At 31.2% G+C, this 18,154-nt stretch overlaps 1 protein-coding gene across 3 annotated transcripts; it reads left to right on the top strand.

Moving 5' to 3' along the window:
* Positions 1–30: 30 nt before the first annotated feature.
* LOC135123506 (kelch-like protein 18) lies at positions 31–18,112 on the top strand. Of its 3 annotated transcripts, none has more exons than XM_064048229.1 (9): positions 31–89; positions 242–326; positions 374–410; positions 463–678; positions 9,594–9,724; positions 9,774–10,405; positions 10,461–10,683; positions 17,290–17,676; positions 17,772–18,112. In XM_064048229.1, the coding sequence occupies exons 4-9, from the start codon at positions 505–507 to the stop codon at positions 17,980–17,982; spliced, it is 1,758 nt and encodes a 585-aa protein (XP_063904299.1). In that variant the 5' UTR covers positions 31–89; positions 242–326; positions 374–410; positions 463–504; the 3' UTR covers positions 17,983–18,112. The 3 variants fall into 3 exon arrangements, with proteins under 3 accessions (XP_063904299.1, XP_063904300.1, XP_063904298.1); XM_064048230.1 differs by lacking the exon at positions 31–89 and having other exon boundaries at positions 142–326; positions 9,774–10,133; positions 10,194–10,405; XM_064048228.1 differs by lacking the exon at positions 31–89 and having other exon boundaries at positions 142–326.
* Positions 18,113–18,154: the final 42 nt, after the last annotated feature.

Here is an 18,154-nt window from a genome sequence, read left to right as displayed (position 1 = left end):
GCTACAACACCTCCTATTATCTGATAATAAATTATAAACTTTAGTTTTTTCTGATTAGTGATACTATTGAAAGCTCAAGAAATAGAAACGTAATACAAAGTTTGTTAATAACAAAAGCAGCATAAAAGTAGTTCGATTGCTAGTAACTAGAACTACCCTTACCTGCCCTCAAACGTCAAACTCAAGTCAAATTTAGTTATTGAACATTTTGCTTGCATTCCAAAAATTCTTTTCATTTTAGCTATTGCCAAACAGTGGACGCTCTTAAGGACGTTTATTTCGAAAATAGCGACAAGTGGAACGATTATGAACGAATACTTTAAAAGGTAAATTTCGTGTTTTGCGACATTGATTTCAAACTTTTTTCTTCCAGTTGTTAGATTATTCAGAGTCTGTCTGATTCCTGACAGGTAAGTGTGTTTCGTTTATTTGTATTTGTTGTTTTGACACACACTGTTTTAGTTACCGAATTCGAATATTAGCTTTAGCAAGCACACGAGCAAAATGAGCAGTTTGAGACCCATTAGTTCCCCCAACTACGAATCGAAATGTCCTAGAAATGTTTACGAAATGAACAATGAAAGCATGGTGTTTCAGCAAAATGACTTGTTCCCTTTGGCTTTTCCATGTATGGAGGAAATTCGCCGACAGGGACGCCTTTGTGATGTGGTGTTAAAGGTAAATAGATAAAGTAAATAAACATTGACACATAGTGTCAATGTTCTACAAAGATAACGCTACGTGTGAGTGCACAACTAAGTTTTCTTATTTTATTCTTATACATAGTGCTTCCCTAGTCATTGAAACTGTGACCATTACCACATTCATACCAGATGTTTGATCACTTCCAATTTTTTACCCCACTGTGTACAATTCTGTGTTTTCAAATTACTAAAATTTATTCATAACGTCCAATGAATTGCTAAAAGTTTAAAAGGAATCAATACATACTTTTTAAAATAATAGATTTTAAGAACTTGTAAAATTTTGAATTTTTTACAACAATCCACCTGTATAATTTTAAAAATAATTATGGATTACTAAATACAAAGTGAAATTTACTTAACAAAATTTTGATATAACGTCATCGGTTTTTTGGAGAGACAAAGAACATTTAGTTAATATTTTGTAATCACTAAATTATTTTTAGTATGACTATATCCTTTACCCCGACTCTTAGCGTTTAATTCTAATTAAAATTCAATGTACTGATGATTGGTTGCATTTGATCATTTTGATTACAAGATCAATTAATTTCGTAATTAAATAAAATGAAAGTTTAGCAGGTTATCACTAAAACAATGAATCTGCAACTGAGTCTAAGATCTGATTTAAAACAGGTGGATTAAATTTAATTCGAAGTTAAATCTAATATGTGATTAATCCGTGAATCTGAAATTTTGAGTGGTTGATTCTGATTATGTGATCAGTTTTTTTGCGTGATTTATAAACTGAATTTGAGAACCGGCAGATAATTCGAATTAGAATCTAATGTGGAATTAATTATTTACTTTGCAGGTTCTAATTTATAAATACTTGTTTTAACACTCTAAATAATAAATATTAGGAATACTGTGTGGTCAAAATACGATACATCAGATAAAATTAATATAGTCCAGATTCGAATTCAAAAAAGGCCAAATAGTGTTCTTTCACTGTATATTACAGAAACAAATTTAGTTTATTTATTTATTTTTGCAAGAGAAGTTAAAATTATCGATTGCAAACTTAGTTAATGTTAAAAAATCTTAAATAATAGATTGATTGATAGTCCAAATCAAAGATATTTACTTTTATGTGCTGTTTTACTCCCTGCAAAAGTAGGGAATGCGATATTGTTACTATGAGTAATACTACAGTGCATCTACCCAAATTGATATACTTGTCCGTGCAAAAATGTTAATGAAGTCATCACAAAATTGTGTAAAAAAAACTCATTTGAAACAAAGGTGTGTGTATCACTCTTCTGTATATTTACTTAATTTAACATTCCATACTTTTCTTTATTTTAACGTATAGAGGTTCTTACAAAAAATAAATAAAATTCGCAAAATGAAATTTTGTCATTTTTTGAAAAAGTTGGATGTGTTATTGTACTTCAGGGGCGAGGGAAGTTCTGTCGAAATGAATCTTACCGCCTCGTTGTGATGCTTGATAATGATATTTTCATTGTATTTGCTTCCTTATAAGTAGGCAACCAGTAATTCAGCCGGGCTGATAACTGCTACTTATCTCAATGAAACGGTAAATTTTATTCAAAATCCCGTGACAGATTTTCCAAAATTAACTTAATGTTGAACATATCATAAGGTTTAGCCAAAATAAATAAATTACTTACATACTACGTAGTGGAATTCTTTAAATTTTGTGATTTATTAGTGTTTACAGAACATTAACATAATTTTATTTATTCATCCTCTTCAGAATTACTCCGAAAACTACAACAAAAAAATTGTAGAATTTGCTAAGATAAGACTGATTTTTACTTCCTGAGCGTAAGCAAAGGAAGTATTGTAATCGAGTCCGTCGGCCGACTCTATACTTTTACATTTTCTCGATCTTTCATGACCCCTAGAAGACGAAGAAATAGGTCTCCCTTTTCCGTCTGTCTGTTCGTCTGTCCGTCTGTCTGCCGTCCCGGATTTTTATTAGACAGATAATCTCCGAAAGTACTGGGCCGATTGTTGTCAAATCCCCACCACTAATGTGATGACGTCACTTAAAAATTATACATAGTAATTGGGTTTTAAATTGTATCAAATAGCATAGTCTTACACATGTAGTTTATGACCCCGAATTGAGATTTTAACCGAAACGTCCAGATTTTTCGAAAAAAAAAAAAACAAAATTAGGAAACAACATTTCGAGAGTTTTAATTTGGAATCTACAAAACCGAATGCTTTGAAATCTTGCAGATGGTTTACAGTTATGACAAGCATGATAAAATTTTAATCACAATATATTTAGTTATCCCCTCCAAAAAATTGATGACGTCACCCCAAAATTTTTCTGAATAAATCTTATCTAAAATCTACAAAATATGATGAGTCTCTTCTTGTGATTTATCATTCCATTCATATTTTTTTGATATGCATATACAGGGTGATCCAAAAAATTAATGAATGCGTGAATTTATTTTATTGATTTAATCAGGAACTACAGAACCGAATGCTTTGAGATTTTGCAAATGTTTTAAGGTTATAAAGAGCATAATAAATTTTTAGTCAAAATATATTTGCTTATCCCCTTCAAAAAATTGATGACGTCAGCTCAAAAGATTGCCGAATAATCCTATCTAAAATGTACAAAATATGATGAGTCTCTTCTTGTAATTTATCGTTACATTCATATTTTTTATATTTGGATATACAGGTGACTCAAAAAATTTAATGAATGCGCAAATTTATTTTATTGATTTAATCAAGAACTACAAAACCGAATGCTTTGAAATCTAATGCGAAAAAAAACATAATAGACATGCAGTCGTCACGTTTCCGACAGCGAGGGAAGTACTGTCTAAACTCTTTAGACCAATTTTTTCAAATGACATACATACCCTCCTCGACCGGTTTCTGGGTAGCGTTATCGTCTTTCTTCATTTTCATTTTCATTCATTACTCCTGTTATACATTCGGTGCCCCTTTTCCACATTTTTCCACAGTCCAAAATCGTTTCTCTCACATTTGCCAAAGTCAGTCTTATCTTAGCAAGTACTAGCCCCGCCCACCCACCCTCTATTTTCTTAGAGGATATATTATTTGCCAAAATCAGTCTTATCTTATCAAATACCAGCTCCACCTACCCTCTAATTTCTTAAAGAGTATATCATTTGCCAAAATCAGTTAGACCTTAGGAACTACTAGCGTTTTTGTTTTAATATGTGTAGACGTCTTTTCACAACATGAAACTTAAAACATGTTTAAAATGGAAAATTTGTATAAAGAAATATCGATTTTGCAATTGGGCTCCGCTTCATAATTGCAAAATCCATATTTCCTTGCAAAAATGTACCATTTTAACCATGATGTAAGTTTCTTGTTGTTAAAAGATGGCTATGGATATTAATAAAAAAACACAAAATATAAGCCCTGCCCGCCCGCCCTATCTCGATCCTGATGATTTTTGTTATTCGTCGTAAGCTGAGGGGCCAAGCTTAATTGTAAAATCCCTATTTTTCTACGAGAAAGAGAAGATCCACCCATTCGTCTCGATCTCAGTCGTGATGAGTTTTTTATTCGTGGTCAGACCGAGAGGCGGAGCATAATTGCAAAATCGATATTATGGCGTGGACGTCGTGACACGTACGTATATTTTTTTAAACTGTAAAATATGTATATATTTATATATAACTCATTTTGATAGACTGTTACGATTGCAATGATATATAACATGTAGATATTTATTTTATTTTCAGTTGATAAAAACATAATAAAATCTATAAACTTAAAAAATTGAATGGTGAGTGAAATAAACACTTGCATTTTACTTTATAATCAACAAGATCTGTTCCAATAGCTATTTATTTTATGATATGTTCAAACTATCGTAAAACAGTGGTAGTTCTTTAGTTCGCGGAACTTTAATTTTATACATATTATAAATTTTATTTATTTTTTTCAACTGAAAATGAAATAAATATCTAAGTGTTGTATATTACTGGATTACTGTAACTGCAATTTAACGGTCTACCAGAATCCGTTAAAAATATATTCTTTGCTATTTAAAAAAATATAAGTATGCGTCGCGACGCCGACACCATGGATACATCATATTTATAGCATACTAGATTATAGAATAATAATAAAGGTCTTTCTTCAAAAAAGAAAAAAAAAACAGAAAAAAATATGCATAAGCCATTCTACTTAACCCACAAAACAAAGAACCATTTAAACTATAAATATATAATAAATATTCAGTAAGTGATATTTTATCCCACAAGTAATTTTATTTTCATTTGTTTACGAAAACTTGGAAAACTTAATTTAGAACTAAACAAGCCACAAGAGTTGTACAATTTTACACAGTTGTACGACATTGACCTTTGAAAGATTGATGTATGAAAGACTGGCATAGATAAATGATGCGCATGTCGGAGGTTCACATTATGAACATTCCTTCTAGAATGAAACTGTTTCCTTATGTAATTTGGCGAAAAGGGGGCAAATGTGCAAATGTTTTATATGAAAATGCGAATAAATGATACTTATACAGCTTATCTACTTTCAACCAATTCAAATTAAGAATTTTTTGCGATACCTGGTAATCTTTTTTGAGTTTATGTACAAATCTACAGCATACATTCTGAATCTTTTACAGTCTATTCGTACACTGAACGTCTAAACAAGAGTGGTAAACTATCAGACAATAATTTAGACTTGTCTGGGTCTTCTTAACATTCGCTGAACTCGACTCGGCTGAATAATCTCGTTCCCGAAGGTGGCCTCCATTTGAACCCATGTTCCCTTCTCGATGTTTCCCAATCGAGGTGTTTCTGGAATCCATCGCGACTTCCGCTTCCAGGCCTTTCTTTAGCGAACTCATCGACGATGAGTCATCGGCGTACAGACTAGAAGCTCTCGATGTCCCATAGGCGTCGTACCGGGGCGGCAAATGGGTTTATTTTGTAACACTACAATACCTTTTGTGTTCTCTAAACTGTAGTTGAAATTCAGTTTTGAATGTTCAAGTTCTGTTTCATCGTTGATTTTTCTAATTGCACTTTTTAGTTTCAATGTTCAGAATTAACTCCCAAAAAAATTAAAATATTCTCTTTCAAATCTTCGATTTCGAACTCGAGATCCGAACTTGGCAATTTTCAAAATGTGGAATATTTTGAATTCAGAATCTTCAGCCTCCAAAAAGCTTGAAATTATTCCCTTAGAAGTTTCGATCGAAGTTTCAACTTTCTACACTTTGGAGACTTGAACTTTATTTTTTGAATGTTCAAGTTCAACTTCATCATTGACTTATATAAGTGAACTTATTAGCTTCACCACCATTTAAATTTACCTCCCAAAAAATTAAAATATTCGTTTTTCAAAACTTCGGCATCGATTTCGAGATCCGAACTTCGTAATTTTCAAAATTTTTGGTTGTGGATGTTTTTTGTATGGATTTATTTATGTACACATATTTACAACGAATGACATTTAAGCAACGTGGTTGTGTTGGAACTCTGCGGCGACGAGGAGCGCGGTGTTCTTGTGATCTTGCTGCTTCTGTGGACGATGGCGGAGAGAGCGAGTTGTGCTTCCATCAGGCCTTTTCTAGTCTCGCTTCTCGTTTTCGCTTCTGCGTGGTACGCCAGCCAATTAGCGGTGTTCTTTGCAGGCGTACGGTTGGTTGCCTATAGCGCAGGCAACTTGCTCGCCACAAGTATTTTGAATTTAGAATCTTTAACTTTCAAAAGCTTGGATTATTTTCAAGCTTGAAATTGTCTCTTTGTACATAAATTTCCAAAGTTTTAATGTAAGTTTTCAACTTTTTGAACCCCAGACACTTGAACTTCAGTTTTTGAATGTTCAAGTTCTGTTTCATCGTTGATTTTTCTAATTGCACTTTTTAGTTTCAATGTTCAGATTTCATTCCCAAAAAAATTAAAATATTCTCTTCCAAATCTTTGACTTCGAACTCGAGATCCGAACTTGGCAATTTTCAAAATGTGGAATATTTTGAATTCAGAATCTTCAACTTTCAAAAATCTTGAAATTACTCCCGTGGAAGTTTCAATCGAAATTTCAACTTTTTACACTTAAGAGACTTGAATTTAATTTTTTGAATGTTCTATTCTAGTTCAACTTCATCATTGACTTATATAAGTGGACTTGTTAACTTCACTATTCAGATTTAACTCCCAAAAAATTAAAACATTCCATTTTCAAAACTTCGGCATCGATTTCGAGATCCGAACTTTGTAATTTTCAAAATTTTTGAGTATTTTGAATCTTTAACTTTCAAAAAGCTTGGATTATTTTCAAGCTTGAAATTGTCTCTTTGTACATAAATTTCCAAACTTGTAATTTAAGTTTTCAATTTTTTGAATCCCAGACACTTGAACTTCAGTTTTTGAATGTTCAAGTTCTGTTTCATCGTTGATTTTTCTAATTACACTTTTTAGTTTCAATGTTCAGATTTCATTCCCAAAAAAATTAAAACATTCTCTTCTAAATCTCGACTTCGAACTCGAGATCCGAACTTGGCGATTTTCAAAATGTGGAATATTTTGAATTCAGAATCTTCATCTTCCAAAAAGCTTGAAATAATTCCCTTGGAAATTTCGATCGAAGTTTCAATTTTCTACACTTTGTAGACTTGAACTTCATTTTTTTAATGTTCAAATTCAACTTCATCATTGACTTATATAAGTGGACTTCGTAACTTCACTATTCAGTTTTAACTCCCAAAAAATTAAAATATTCCTTTTTCACAACTTCGACATCGATTTCGAGATCCGAACTTCATAATTTTCAAAATTTTTGATTATTTTTAATTTAGAATCTTTAATTTTCAAAAAACTTGGATTATTTTCAAGCTTGAAATTGTCTCTTTGTACATAAATTTCCAAAACTGTAATTTAAATTTTCAACTTTTTGAATCCCAGACACTTGAACTTCAGTTTTTGATTGTTCAAGTTCTGTTTTATCGTTGATTTTTCTAATTGCACTTTTTAGTTTCAATGTTCAGATTTCATTTTCAAAAAAATTAAAATATTCGCTTCCAAATCTTCGACTTGATCGCGAGATCCGAACTTCGTAATTTTCAAAATGTGGTATATTTTGAATTCAGAATCTTTAACTTTCAAAAAGCTTGAAATTATTCCCTTGGAAGTTTCAATCGAAATCTCAACTTATTACAATTTGAAGACTTGAACTTCATTTTTTGAATGTTCAAGTTCAACTTCATCATTGATTTATATAAGTGGACTTCATAACTTCACTATTCAGTTTTAACTCCCAAAAAATTAAAATATTCCTTTTTCAAAACTTCGACATCGCTTTCGAGATCCGAGCTTCGTAATTTTCAAAATTTTTGAGTATTTTGAATTTAGAATCTTTAACTGTCAAAAAGCTAGGATTATTTTCAAGCTTGAAATTGTCTCTTAGTACATAAATTTCCAAAATTGTAATTTGAGTTTACAAATTTTTGAACTCCAGACACTTGAACTTCAGTTTTTGAATGTTCAAGTTCTGTTTCATAGTTGATTTTTCTAATTGCACATTTTAGTTTCAATGTTCAGATTTAACTCCCAAAAAAAATAAAATATTCTTTTCCAAATCTCGACTTCGAACTCGAGATCCGAACTTGGCGATTTTCAAAATGTGGAATATTTTGAATTCAGAATCTTCAGCCTCCAAAAAGCTTGAAATTATTCCCTTGGAAGTTTCGATCTAAGTTTCAACTTTCTACACTTTGGAGACTTGAACTTCATTTTTTTAATGTTCAAGTTCAACAAGACTTATATAAGCGGACTTCATAACTTCACTATTCAGATTTAACTTCTAAAAAATTAAAATATTTATTTTCAAAACTTCGACATCGATTTTCAAATCCGAGCTTAGTAATTTTCAAAATTTTTGAGTATATGGGATGGAATACTTTGAATTCAGCATCTTCAACTTTCAAAAAGCTTGAAATTATTTTTTAAAATTGGAAATATTTTGTTTTAAGAAAGTTACATATTACTATCTTTAAACTTGAAATTATTATCTTGTAAATTAAAAAAAATTAATTGAGGTATCAACTTAACTTTTTATACTTCAAAAACTTGAACTTCATTTTTTTTTTTTAATGTTCAAGTTCAGATTCATTGTTAATGTTTCTAATTGAACTTCTTAGTTTCAGTATTCAGTTATAACTCTTAAAAAATTTGATATTCTTTTTTCAAATTCGACATAGATTTCGAAATCCGAATTTTGTAATTTTCAAAATCTGGAATCGTTTTCAATTCAAAATCTACAACTTTCGAAAAGTTTGGATTATTTTTAAGCTGGAAATTATCCCCTTGGGAATTTCAAGGATTCTATTTTAACTTCCAAGTTTTTAAACTTTGGATACTTAAATTTCGTTTAGTAAATGTTAGAGTCAACCTCATTATTGATTCTTGTAATTGGTTTTTTTAATTTCGCTATCCAGATTTAACTCCCAAAAACAATCTTTCTTTTTCAAAACTTCGACATCGATTTCTAGAGTCGAACTTTCTAATTGTTAAAAACTGGAATATTCCGAATTTGGAATTTTCAACTTTCAGAAACCTTAAGCTTAAAGTTATCTCCTTGGAAATTTCAAGAGCTTTAAGTTTCAACTTTTTAAACTTCAAAGACTAAAGCTTCAGTTTTTGAATGTCAAAAATTCAAGCTCATTTTTGATCTTCGTAATTGGACTTTTTTATTTCCCTCTCAAAAGAAAAGTAATTAAAATTTTCCTTTTCCAAAACTTCGAAATCGATCTGGAGATTCGAGCTTTCTAAATTTTAAAAATTGTCGATTTATTTTTTTAATTTGAAATTTTTGACAAATTTGTAATACCTACTTAGTTAAAGTTCACTCGAACCTCAAGGTATATAACGGCTTAAAAATGCTTAAAAAAACTTCCAGATTGACGGTCAAGACTTCAGCGCCCACAAGATCGTCCTAGCCGCCACAATCCCCTACTTCCATGCAATGTTCATGAACGATATGGTCGAATCTCGAAACAAAGAAATCGAAATGAAATGCATCGACGCCATGTCAGTACCACCACCCCTCCCTCACACGTCACTAAAGTCGCTTTTCCAGGGCCCTCGAAGCGCTCATCAACTTCGCCTACTCGGGTCGCGTCGTCCTAGACAAAAACAACGTGCAAAGCATCATGATCGGAGCTTCTTTCCTCCAGCTGAGCAAAGTGAGGGACGCTTGCGCCAACTACTTACTCCAAGGCTTGCACCCCCAAAACGCCATAGGCTTCCGAGACTTCGCCGACAGCTTGGGCTGCAGAACGTTGGCAGACTCCGCCGAGAAGTACATAGAGACCTACTTCCACGAGGTGTCGCTGCACGACGAGTATTTAAACCTGTCCTTGGCCGAAGTCAAAGATCTGCTCAACAAGAACGAGCTGAGGGTGGAGAGCGAGGAGCAGGTTTTTGAGGCTTGCATGAGGTGGGTGAAGCACAGGGATAGCAGAAAGGAGTTTTTGCCGGAGTTGTTGGCGTTGGTTAGGTTGCCGCTGCTGAGTCCGCTCTACATTACGGACAGGGTGGGGACGGAAGAGGCCATAAGGTATTCGCTGCAGTGCAGGGATTTGTTGGACGAGGCGAGAACTTACCATTTGATACCGGAGAGGCGAGCGTTGATGCAGAGTTTTAAGACGGAACCACGGGCTTGCGAAGTTAAAGGGTATATTTACGTTGTGGGGGGTTTGAATAAGCACGGTTAGTTTTGAGGGTGGCAAATGTGGAGGTTGTTTTTGTGTTTTATGTATTTTAGGGGATTCTTTAAGTACTGTCGAATACTATGATCCTAAGACGAATATGTGGCATACAGCGCCACCTATGTCGATGTTGCGGTCAAGGTTAGGAGTGGCAGTTTTGCGAAGTCAGTTGTACGCGTTTGGTGGGTATAATGGGAAAGATAGGTTGGCAAGTGTGGAGGTTTATGATGCTCTTAAGAAGGAGTGGTCTCCTGTCAGCCCCATGCAGTGTAAGAGGAGGTAAGTAATAATAATAATAATGCGTTTATTGACGACTTAATGTAAAAAGTACAGTTACAATATTCACTTAAATAATATTGAGCGTAATTTAGAGATGAGAAAGAATTATAAAAAGTTAACCTTATTTGAAAACAAGTTACAGGTGGAAGACAAACTATTTAGGGGAGAATAAATACAAAGCATATTATTGATCACAGTAATCAACGGAAAATAATTATTTAAGGATTAAACACAGACTTTGAGAAATATTCTTCAATTTTATAACGTCCATTAATGTTTTTTACTTCCCGAGCGTAAGCTAAGGAAGTATTGTAATCGAGTTCATCTCCAACTTTAGGATAGTAAATGTTATTTAAATTTTATAAATTACATAGTCCCCCACTTGTAGTTCATGAATCTGTGTTGAGTTTTTATCAAAATTGTATAACAACATTTTACAATTTAACTTGCAAACGTTTTAAGGTTATCGGACACATGGTAAATCGTTAATCAAAATGTATCCGTTTACGACCCCTGTAAAAACTGATGACGTCATTTCAAAATCTTATCTAAAATGTAACATGGGCAGAATTCACAGAGCATCAAACCGAGCTCATCAGTGCCAAAAATCAAAATATCGAGAAATCAAGAAATTATTTTAAAAATGGAACCGTTGAAAAATCAGAACATCAAGAATTTGAAAAATTGAAAAACCAAAAATATAAATCCAAAAAATCGAAATATCGAGCACTCGAAACGTCAAAAAATCGAAAAATTAAAGTATCGAAAAATTGAGTAATTGAAAACTTGAAAAATCGAGAAAAATAGAAATATCGAAGAACTGAAAAATCGAAAAATCGAAAAAATTTAGAAATTAAAATATGATAAACTGAAAATCGAGAAATTGAAACATAAAAATCGAAAAATCAAAAACCCGAAAAGTCGAAAATACGAGAAATCGAAACACCAAAATGCCGAGAAATTGAAAAATTGAGAAATTAAAATAGGCTTAAACCGAAAAGTTAAAAATTGTGAATTTTAATTTAAAAAATGGATAAATCGAGTAATTAAAATATCGACAAATTTTAAAATCCAGAATTTGAGAAGTTCCCAAAACTGAAATGTTGAAAAATTGAGAGAGTGAAAACTTGAAAAGTGAGAAATCTAAAAATCGAAAAGTCGAAAAATTTTAAAGATTGAAAAACCGAGATATCAATCGAAACATCAAATAATCGCAAAATTGAAAAATTGAGAAATGGAAAAACGTAAAATTTAAACCATCAAAAAGCTGAAACGTCAAAAATTTAAAAATTCGAAAAATTGAAAAAAAAATAGAAATATCGAAGAACCGAAAAATCGAAAATTAAAATATCGAAACACTGAAAATCGAGAAATCGAAACAAAAATCAAAAAGTTCAAAATTCAAAAATCTAAAATTTAGAAATCGAAACACCAAAATATCGAGAAATTGAAAAATTGAGAAATCGAAACATCCCAAAATCAAAAAATTTTAAAATCCAGAAATTGAAAAATTCGCAAAATTGATATGTTGAAAAATTGAGCAATTGAAAACTTGAAAAAATGGAGAAGAATAGAAATATTGAAGAACTGAAAAATCGAAAAATCCGGAAATCGAAAAATCTAAAAAATTGAAAAACTAAAATAAAGAAAAATTGAAAATCGAGATTTTGAAACATAAAAATCGAAAAATTGAAAGTTCAAAAATTTTAAATTTAGAAATCGAAAAACTGAAAAATCGTGAAATTGAAAAATTCCGAAACTGAAATAAGGAAAAACTGGGAAATCGAAAAATTGAAAAATCGAAACATCCAAACACCAAAATATCGAGAAATTGAAAAACTGAGAAATTGAAATAGGCCAAAACCGAAAAGTTAAAAATTTTAAATTTTAATTTAAAAAATTTATAAATCGAGTAATTAAAATATCGAAAAATTTTAAAATCCATAATTTGAGAAGTTATCAAAACTGAAATGTTGAAAACTTGAAAAAATGAAAACTTGAAAAATTGAGAAATCTAAAAATCGAAAAGTGGATTAATTTTTAAAATCGAAGAAAAACCTAGCTGTCAAGAAATCCAAACCTCAAATAATCGCAAAATTAAAAAATGGAAAAACGTAAAATTTAAACCATCAAAAAGTTGAAAAATCAAAAATTTAAAAATTCGAAAAATTGAAAAAAAAAATATCGAAGAACTGAAAAATCGAAAAATATAAAATTAAAATATCGAATAATTGAAAATCGAGAAATTGAAACATAAAAATAAAAAAATTCAAAATTCAAAAATCTAAAATTTAGAAATCGAAAAACTGGGAAATCGAAAACCCGAAAAGTTGACAAAACGAAAATACGAGAAATTGAAACACCAAAATATCGGAAAATTGAAAAATCGAAACATCCCAAAATTGAAAAATTAAAGTATCAAAAAATTTAAAAATCCAGAACTGAAATGTTGAAAAATTGAGAAAGTGAAAACTTGAAAAATTGAGAAATCTAAGTATCGAAAAGTCGGAAAATTTTAAAAATCTAGAAACATACCTTTCAAGAAATCGAAACATCAATTAATCACAAAATTGAAAAATTGAAAGATCGAAAAACGTAAATTTAAACAACCAAAAAGCTAAAAAATCAAAAATTGAAAAAAAAATAGAAATATCGGAGAACCGAAAAATCGAAAAATCTGAAATTAAAATATCGAAACATTGAAAATCGAGAAATTGAAACAAAATCAAAACATTGAAAATTTGAAAATCTAAAATTTAGAAATCGAAAAACTGAAAAATTGAGAAATTGAAAAATTCCGAAACTGAAATAATGAAAAACTGGGTAATCAAAAGCGCGAAAAGTCGAAAAACGAAAATATTAGAAATCAAAACACCAAAATATCGAGAAATTGAAAAATAAAGAAATCGAAACATCCCAAAATCGAACTGTTGAAAAATTGAGTAATTGAAAACTTGAAAAATCGAGAAAATATCCAAAAATTGAAACAAAAATTGAAAAATTGACAATTCAAAAATTTTAAATTTAGAAATCGAAAAACTGATAAATCGAGAAATTGAAAAACTGAAAAATCGAAACATCGAAAAACTAGAAAATCGAAAAATCAAAAACGCGAAAAGTCGAAGAAACGAAAATACGAGAAATCGAAACACCAAAATAACGAGAAATAAAAAAATTGGGAATTCGAAATTTCCCAAAATCAAACAATTAAAAATTATAAATTTTAATTTAAAAAATCGAAAAATCGAGTAATTTAAATATCGAAAAATTTAAAAATCCAGAAATTGAAAAGTTCCCAAAATTGAAATGTTGAAAAATTGAGAAATCTAAAAACCGAAAAGTCGAGAAATTTTAAAAATCGAAAATTTAAAAATGAATAAGCTGAAGAATAAAAAATTTAAAAATTTGGGAAATTGAAAAATAGAAATATCGAAGAACTGAAAAATCGAGAAGTCGTAAAATCTAAAATAACTGAAAATCGAGAAATTGCAACATAAAAATAAAAAAATTGAAAATTCAAAAATCGAAAAACGTAAAATTTTAAAAATCAAAAATCTGAAGAACTAAAAATTTAAAAATTCGAAAAATTGAAAAATAGAAATATCGAAGAATTGAAAAATCGAAAAACTGAAACATGAAAATCAAAAAATTGAAAATTCGACAATCTAAAATTTATAAATCGAAAAATGAAAAGTTCCGAAACGGAAATAACGAAAAACTAGGAAATCGAAACATCGAAAAACTAGAAAATCGAGAAATCTAAAAATCGAAAAGTCTAGAAAGTTTAAAAATCGAAAATTTCAAAAATCAAAAAGCTGAAAAATCAAAAAAAATTAAAAAATTCGAAAAATTGAAAAATAGAAATATCGAAGAACTAAAAATTCGAAAATTTGAGAAATTGAAATAGACCAAAACCGAAAAGTTAAAAATTCTAAATTTTCATTTAAAAAATCGATAAATCGAGTAATTAAAATTTTTAAAAAATTTATAATCCAGAATTTGAGAAGGTAGCAAAACTGACATGTTGAAAAATTGCGAAATCTAAAAATCGAAGTCGAAAAATTTTTAAAATCGGGAAGCCTAACTGTCAAGAAATCCAAACATCAAATAATCGCAAAATTGAAAAATCGAAAAACGTAAAATTTAAACCATCAAAAAGCTGAAAAATCAAAAATTTTAAAATTCGAAAAATTGAAAAATAATGGAAAAGTCGAAGAACCGAAAAATCCAAAATTAAAATATCGAATAATTGAAAATCGACAAATTGAAACATAAAAATCAAAAAATTCCGAAAGTGAAATAATAAAAATTGGGAAATCGAAAAACTGAAAAATCGAAACATCGAAAAACTAGAAAATCGAAAAATCAAAGACCCGAAAAGTCTAAAAACAAAAATACGAGAAATCGAAACAACAAAATATCGAGAAATTAAAAAATTGAGAATTAGAAAAATCCCAAAATTAAAAAGTTAAAAATTGTAAATTTTAATTTAAAAAATCGAAAAATCGAGTAATTAAAATACCTAAAAATTTAAAAATCCAGAAATTGAAAAGTTCCCAAAATTGAAATGTTGAAAAATTGGGAAATTGAAAACTTGAGAAATTTAAAAACCGAAAAGTCGGGAAGTTTTAAAAATCGAAAATTAAAAAAATTAATAAGCTGAAGAATCAAAAGTTTAAAAATTTGAAAAATTGAAAAATAGAAATATCGAAGAACTGAAAATCGAGAAATTGAAACATAAAAATCAAAAAACTGAAAATTCAAAAATCTAACATTTAGAAACCGAAAAACTGAAAAATCGAGAAATTGAAAAATTCCGAAACTGAAATAACGGTAAACTGGGAAATCGAAAAACTGGAAAATCGAAAAATCGAAAACCTGAAAAGTCGAGAAATTGAAAATTTCGTAATCATAATAGGCGAAAACAGAAAAGTTAAAAATTGTAAACATTAAATTAGAAAATCGATAAATCGAAAAAATTAAAAAAAATGGACGAAAAATTGAAGATTTGAAAAATTGAAACATCGAAAAATTGATAAATGGGAAAAACCGAAAATTTAAAATATCGAAAAATTGAAAAATCAAAAACCTGGAAAATCAAAAATTGATTCGGTTGTGCAGTTCCTGATTTAACCAATAAAACAAATTGACTCTCATTAATTTTTTTCAGTCACTGGATAAGTAATTCTAAAACTATGATCGCGTTGATAAACCACAAATATAGAGTTATAATATTCCATATATTTCAGAAAGGATTTATTCCCAAAATTTTGAGATGACAGCACCATTTTTTAGGAGGGGATAAACGAATAAATTTTGCATAACGATTTACCTTGATTATGATAACCTTAAAATGCTTGCAAGATTTCAGAGAATTCGGTTTTGCAGTTTCAAAGTTAAAGATTGTCCAGAATTATATGAATTTTATGGACTCCCAAAGGTAATTTGTTTTACAGCCCTGTTGTCAGTTTTATTGTTTAGCTGAAGAGCGGGGCGAACTCAGGTACAGAAAAGATCGGCTTTTCCCTGACAGGCTCTTTACCTGTACAATAGAATTGACGCCTGAGCTGTGAAACAAATTAACGTTGGGAGTCCATAAAATTCTTATAATTCTGGACAAACTTTAAATTGCAAAATATTGTTATACAGTTCTGAATTTTTTTCCAAAAATCTGGATGTCAAGGGTGAAAATTCGAGACGGATTCACACATCACAAGTGGGGCAGTATCTGATTTTATAAAACTAAAAAAAATACTTACTATTATAAATTTTGAAGATAACGTCATCCCAAAGGTAAAAATAGGTCACCCGTTGGTGTCTATCTGTCACTTGTCTGTCTGTTCATTATGTCTGTCGTCTGTGTCGATTTTTATTAGACAAATAATCTCCGAAACTACCGGACCGAGTTGAGGCCACCTCAAAATTTTGCTTGACAAATCCTCTTTAACTTTTATAAAATAACATACTCCTGTACTTATGGTTTATGAGTTCGCCTTGAGTTTTTGGTCAAAGCATCCAGATTTTCGTACAACATCAGATTTGTTCACGACACTGTTCTTACTGCGACTGGTATTATCTATGTTGTTTTTTCTAATTATTGAATTATTGCAATTTAGTACATATTTATAGTATGTATCATGTATCACTTAGGAAATTACATGTGGCTGAAATTACTTTCAGGTTTGGATTTAGATTCCTGTTTTGTTGACATAAACCAAGTTCTATTTGTAGTGAACCTGTTAAATAACAAAAGCGTCATTCTTGAACTAAATATATCTTATTGAGAAAATACTTCAAGGTCGTAAATATCGAAAACAGGCTTCAAAAAACCGAATCCAATTCCAAACTTGTAGCTTAGTTCAACTTCAGAGGCGTTCGTTATGTTAGTTATAACTTTTTATAACGGTCCACATGCATAAATACAGGGAAGACTGCTAATTGTGGATAAAAGAGTAATCACTAAAGTAATACTAATGAGGTACTAAAATTGTACAAAAGGCAGCCGGAAACGAGAGACCGACACTTTCGTGTTACACAACTTTGAAATGTCAAAAAACCACACCACTAAAAACAGAACCAAAATTCTATTCCATTTTCAAATTCCAGCGCTCTAGGCGCCACGGCCCTCGGTGACATCATCTACGTCTGCGGCGGCTACGACGGCGTCACCTCCCTCAACTCCGTCGAGCGCTACCACCCCTTCACCAACACCTGGTGCTCGCTCGCCCCCATGAATAAATCACGCAGCGCAGGCGCAGTCATCGCCTGCCACGGCTACATCTACGCCCTAGGGGGCCACGACGGTCTCTCGATTTTCGATTCGGTCGAACGTTACGACCCCAGCACCAACACCTGGACGGAGGCAGCCCCCATGCTGACCAAACGCTGCCGTCTGGGGGTGGCCATGCTGGGAGGAAAACTGTACGCTTGCGGGGGCTACGACGGGAGCACGTTCTTGCAGACTGTGGAAATGTACAATCCGACGACGAACAAGTGAGTACCGAATACAATCTTAACTTTAAAAGTTTTTGCGATGACGTCATTAACTTTCTGGAGGGGATGATACATTTATACCCTGTTGCTTGTAGGTGGACGTACGTCGCTCCCATGAACGCACAAAGGAGCAGGGTGGCGTTGACTGCGAATATGGGCAAATTGTGGGCTGTGGGTGGTTATGATGGGATCTCGAATTTGATTTCTGTAGAAGTTTATGACCCCAAGACTGATCAGTGGACTTATGCGGCTCCGATGGTTGCGCATGAAGGAGGGGTGGGGTTGGGGGTGATTTCTGTTCCTTAAGAGGAGACATAGATGGTGATTTTTAGATGATGTTACGCCATGACTGTTGTATATTTTGATTTAAATAGGATCTAGGTTAAGTGATTTATTTAAATTTTATTTATGATATAAATAAAGAGTCACAGGTAGACGGTGAGTTTTATTATTTAATGGTGGAGGTCCGGATTTTTTT

Source organism: Zophobas morio, unplaced genomic scaffold (assembly GCF_036711695.1).
Source record: "Zophobas morio isolate AGI-343-1 ecotype UQ-CSIRO unplaced genomic scaffold, CSIRO_AGI_Zmor_V1 ptg000006l, whole genome shotgun sequence".
Taxonomy (NCBI): domain Eukaryota; kingdom Metazoa; phylum Arthropoda; class Insecta; order Coleoptera; family Tenebrionidae; genus Zophobas; species Zophobas morio.
This window is presented reverse-complemented; position numbering and strand designations above follow the sequence as displayed.

What these genes read in the sequence shown, in the direction of transcription:
- LOC135123506 (XM_064048229.1), top strand. Translation starts at nt 505, where the DNA reads ATGAGCAGTTTGAGACCCATTAGTTCCCCCAACTACGAATCGAAATGT. An exon ending in ATGAAATGCATCGACGCCAT is followed by an intron (nt 9,725 to 9,773) that starts GTCAGTACCACC and finishes TCGCTTTTCCAG; the next exon opens with GGCCCTCGAAGCGCTCATCA. An exon ending in CCCATGCAGTGTAAGAGGAG is followed by an intron (nt 10,684 to 17,289) that starts GTAAGTAATAAT and finishes TTCAAATTCCAG; the next exon opens with CGCTCTAGGCGCCACGGCCC.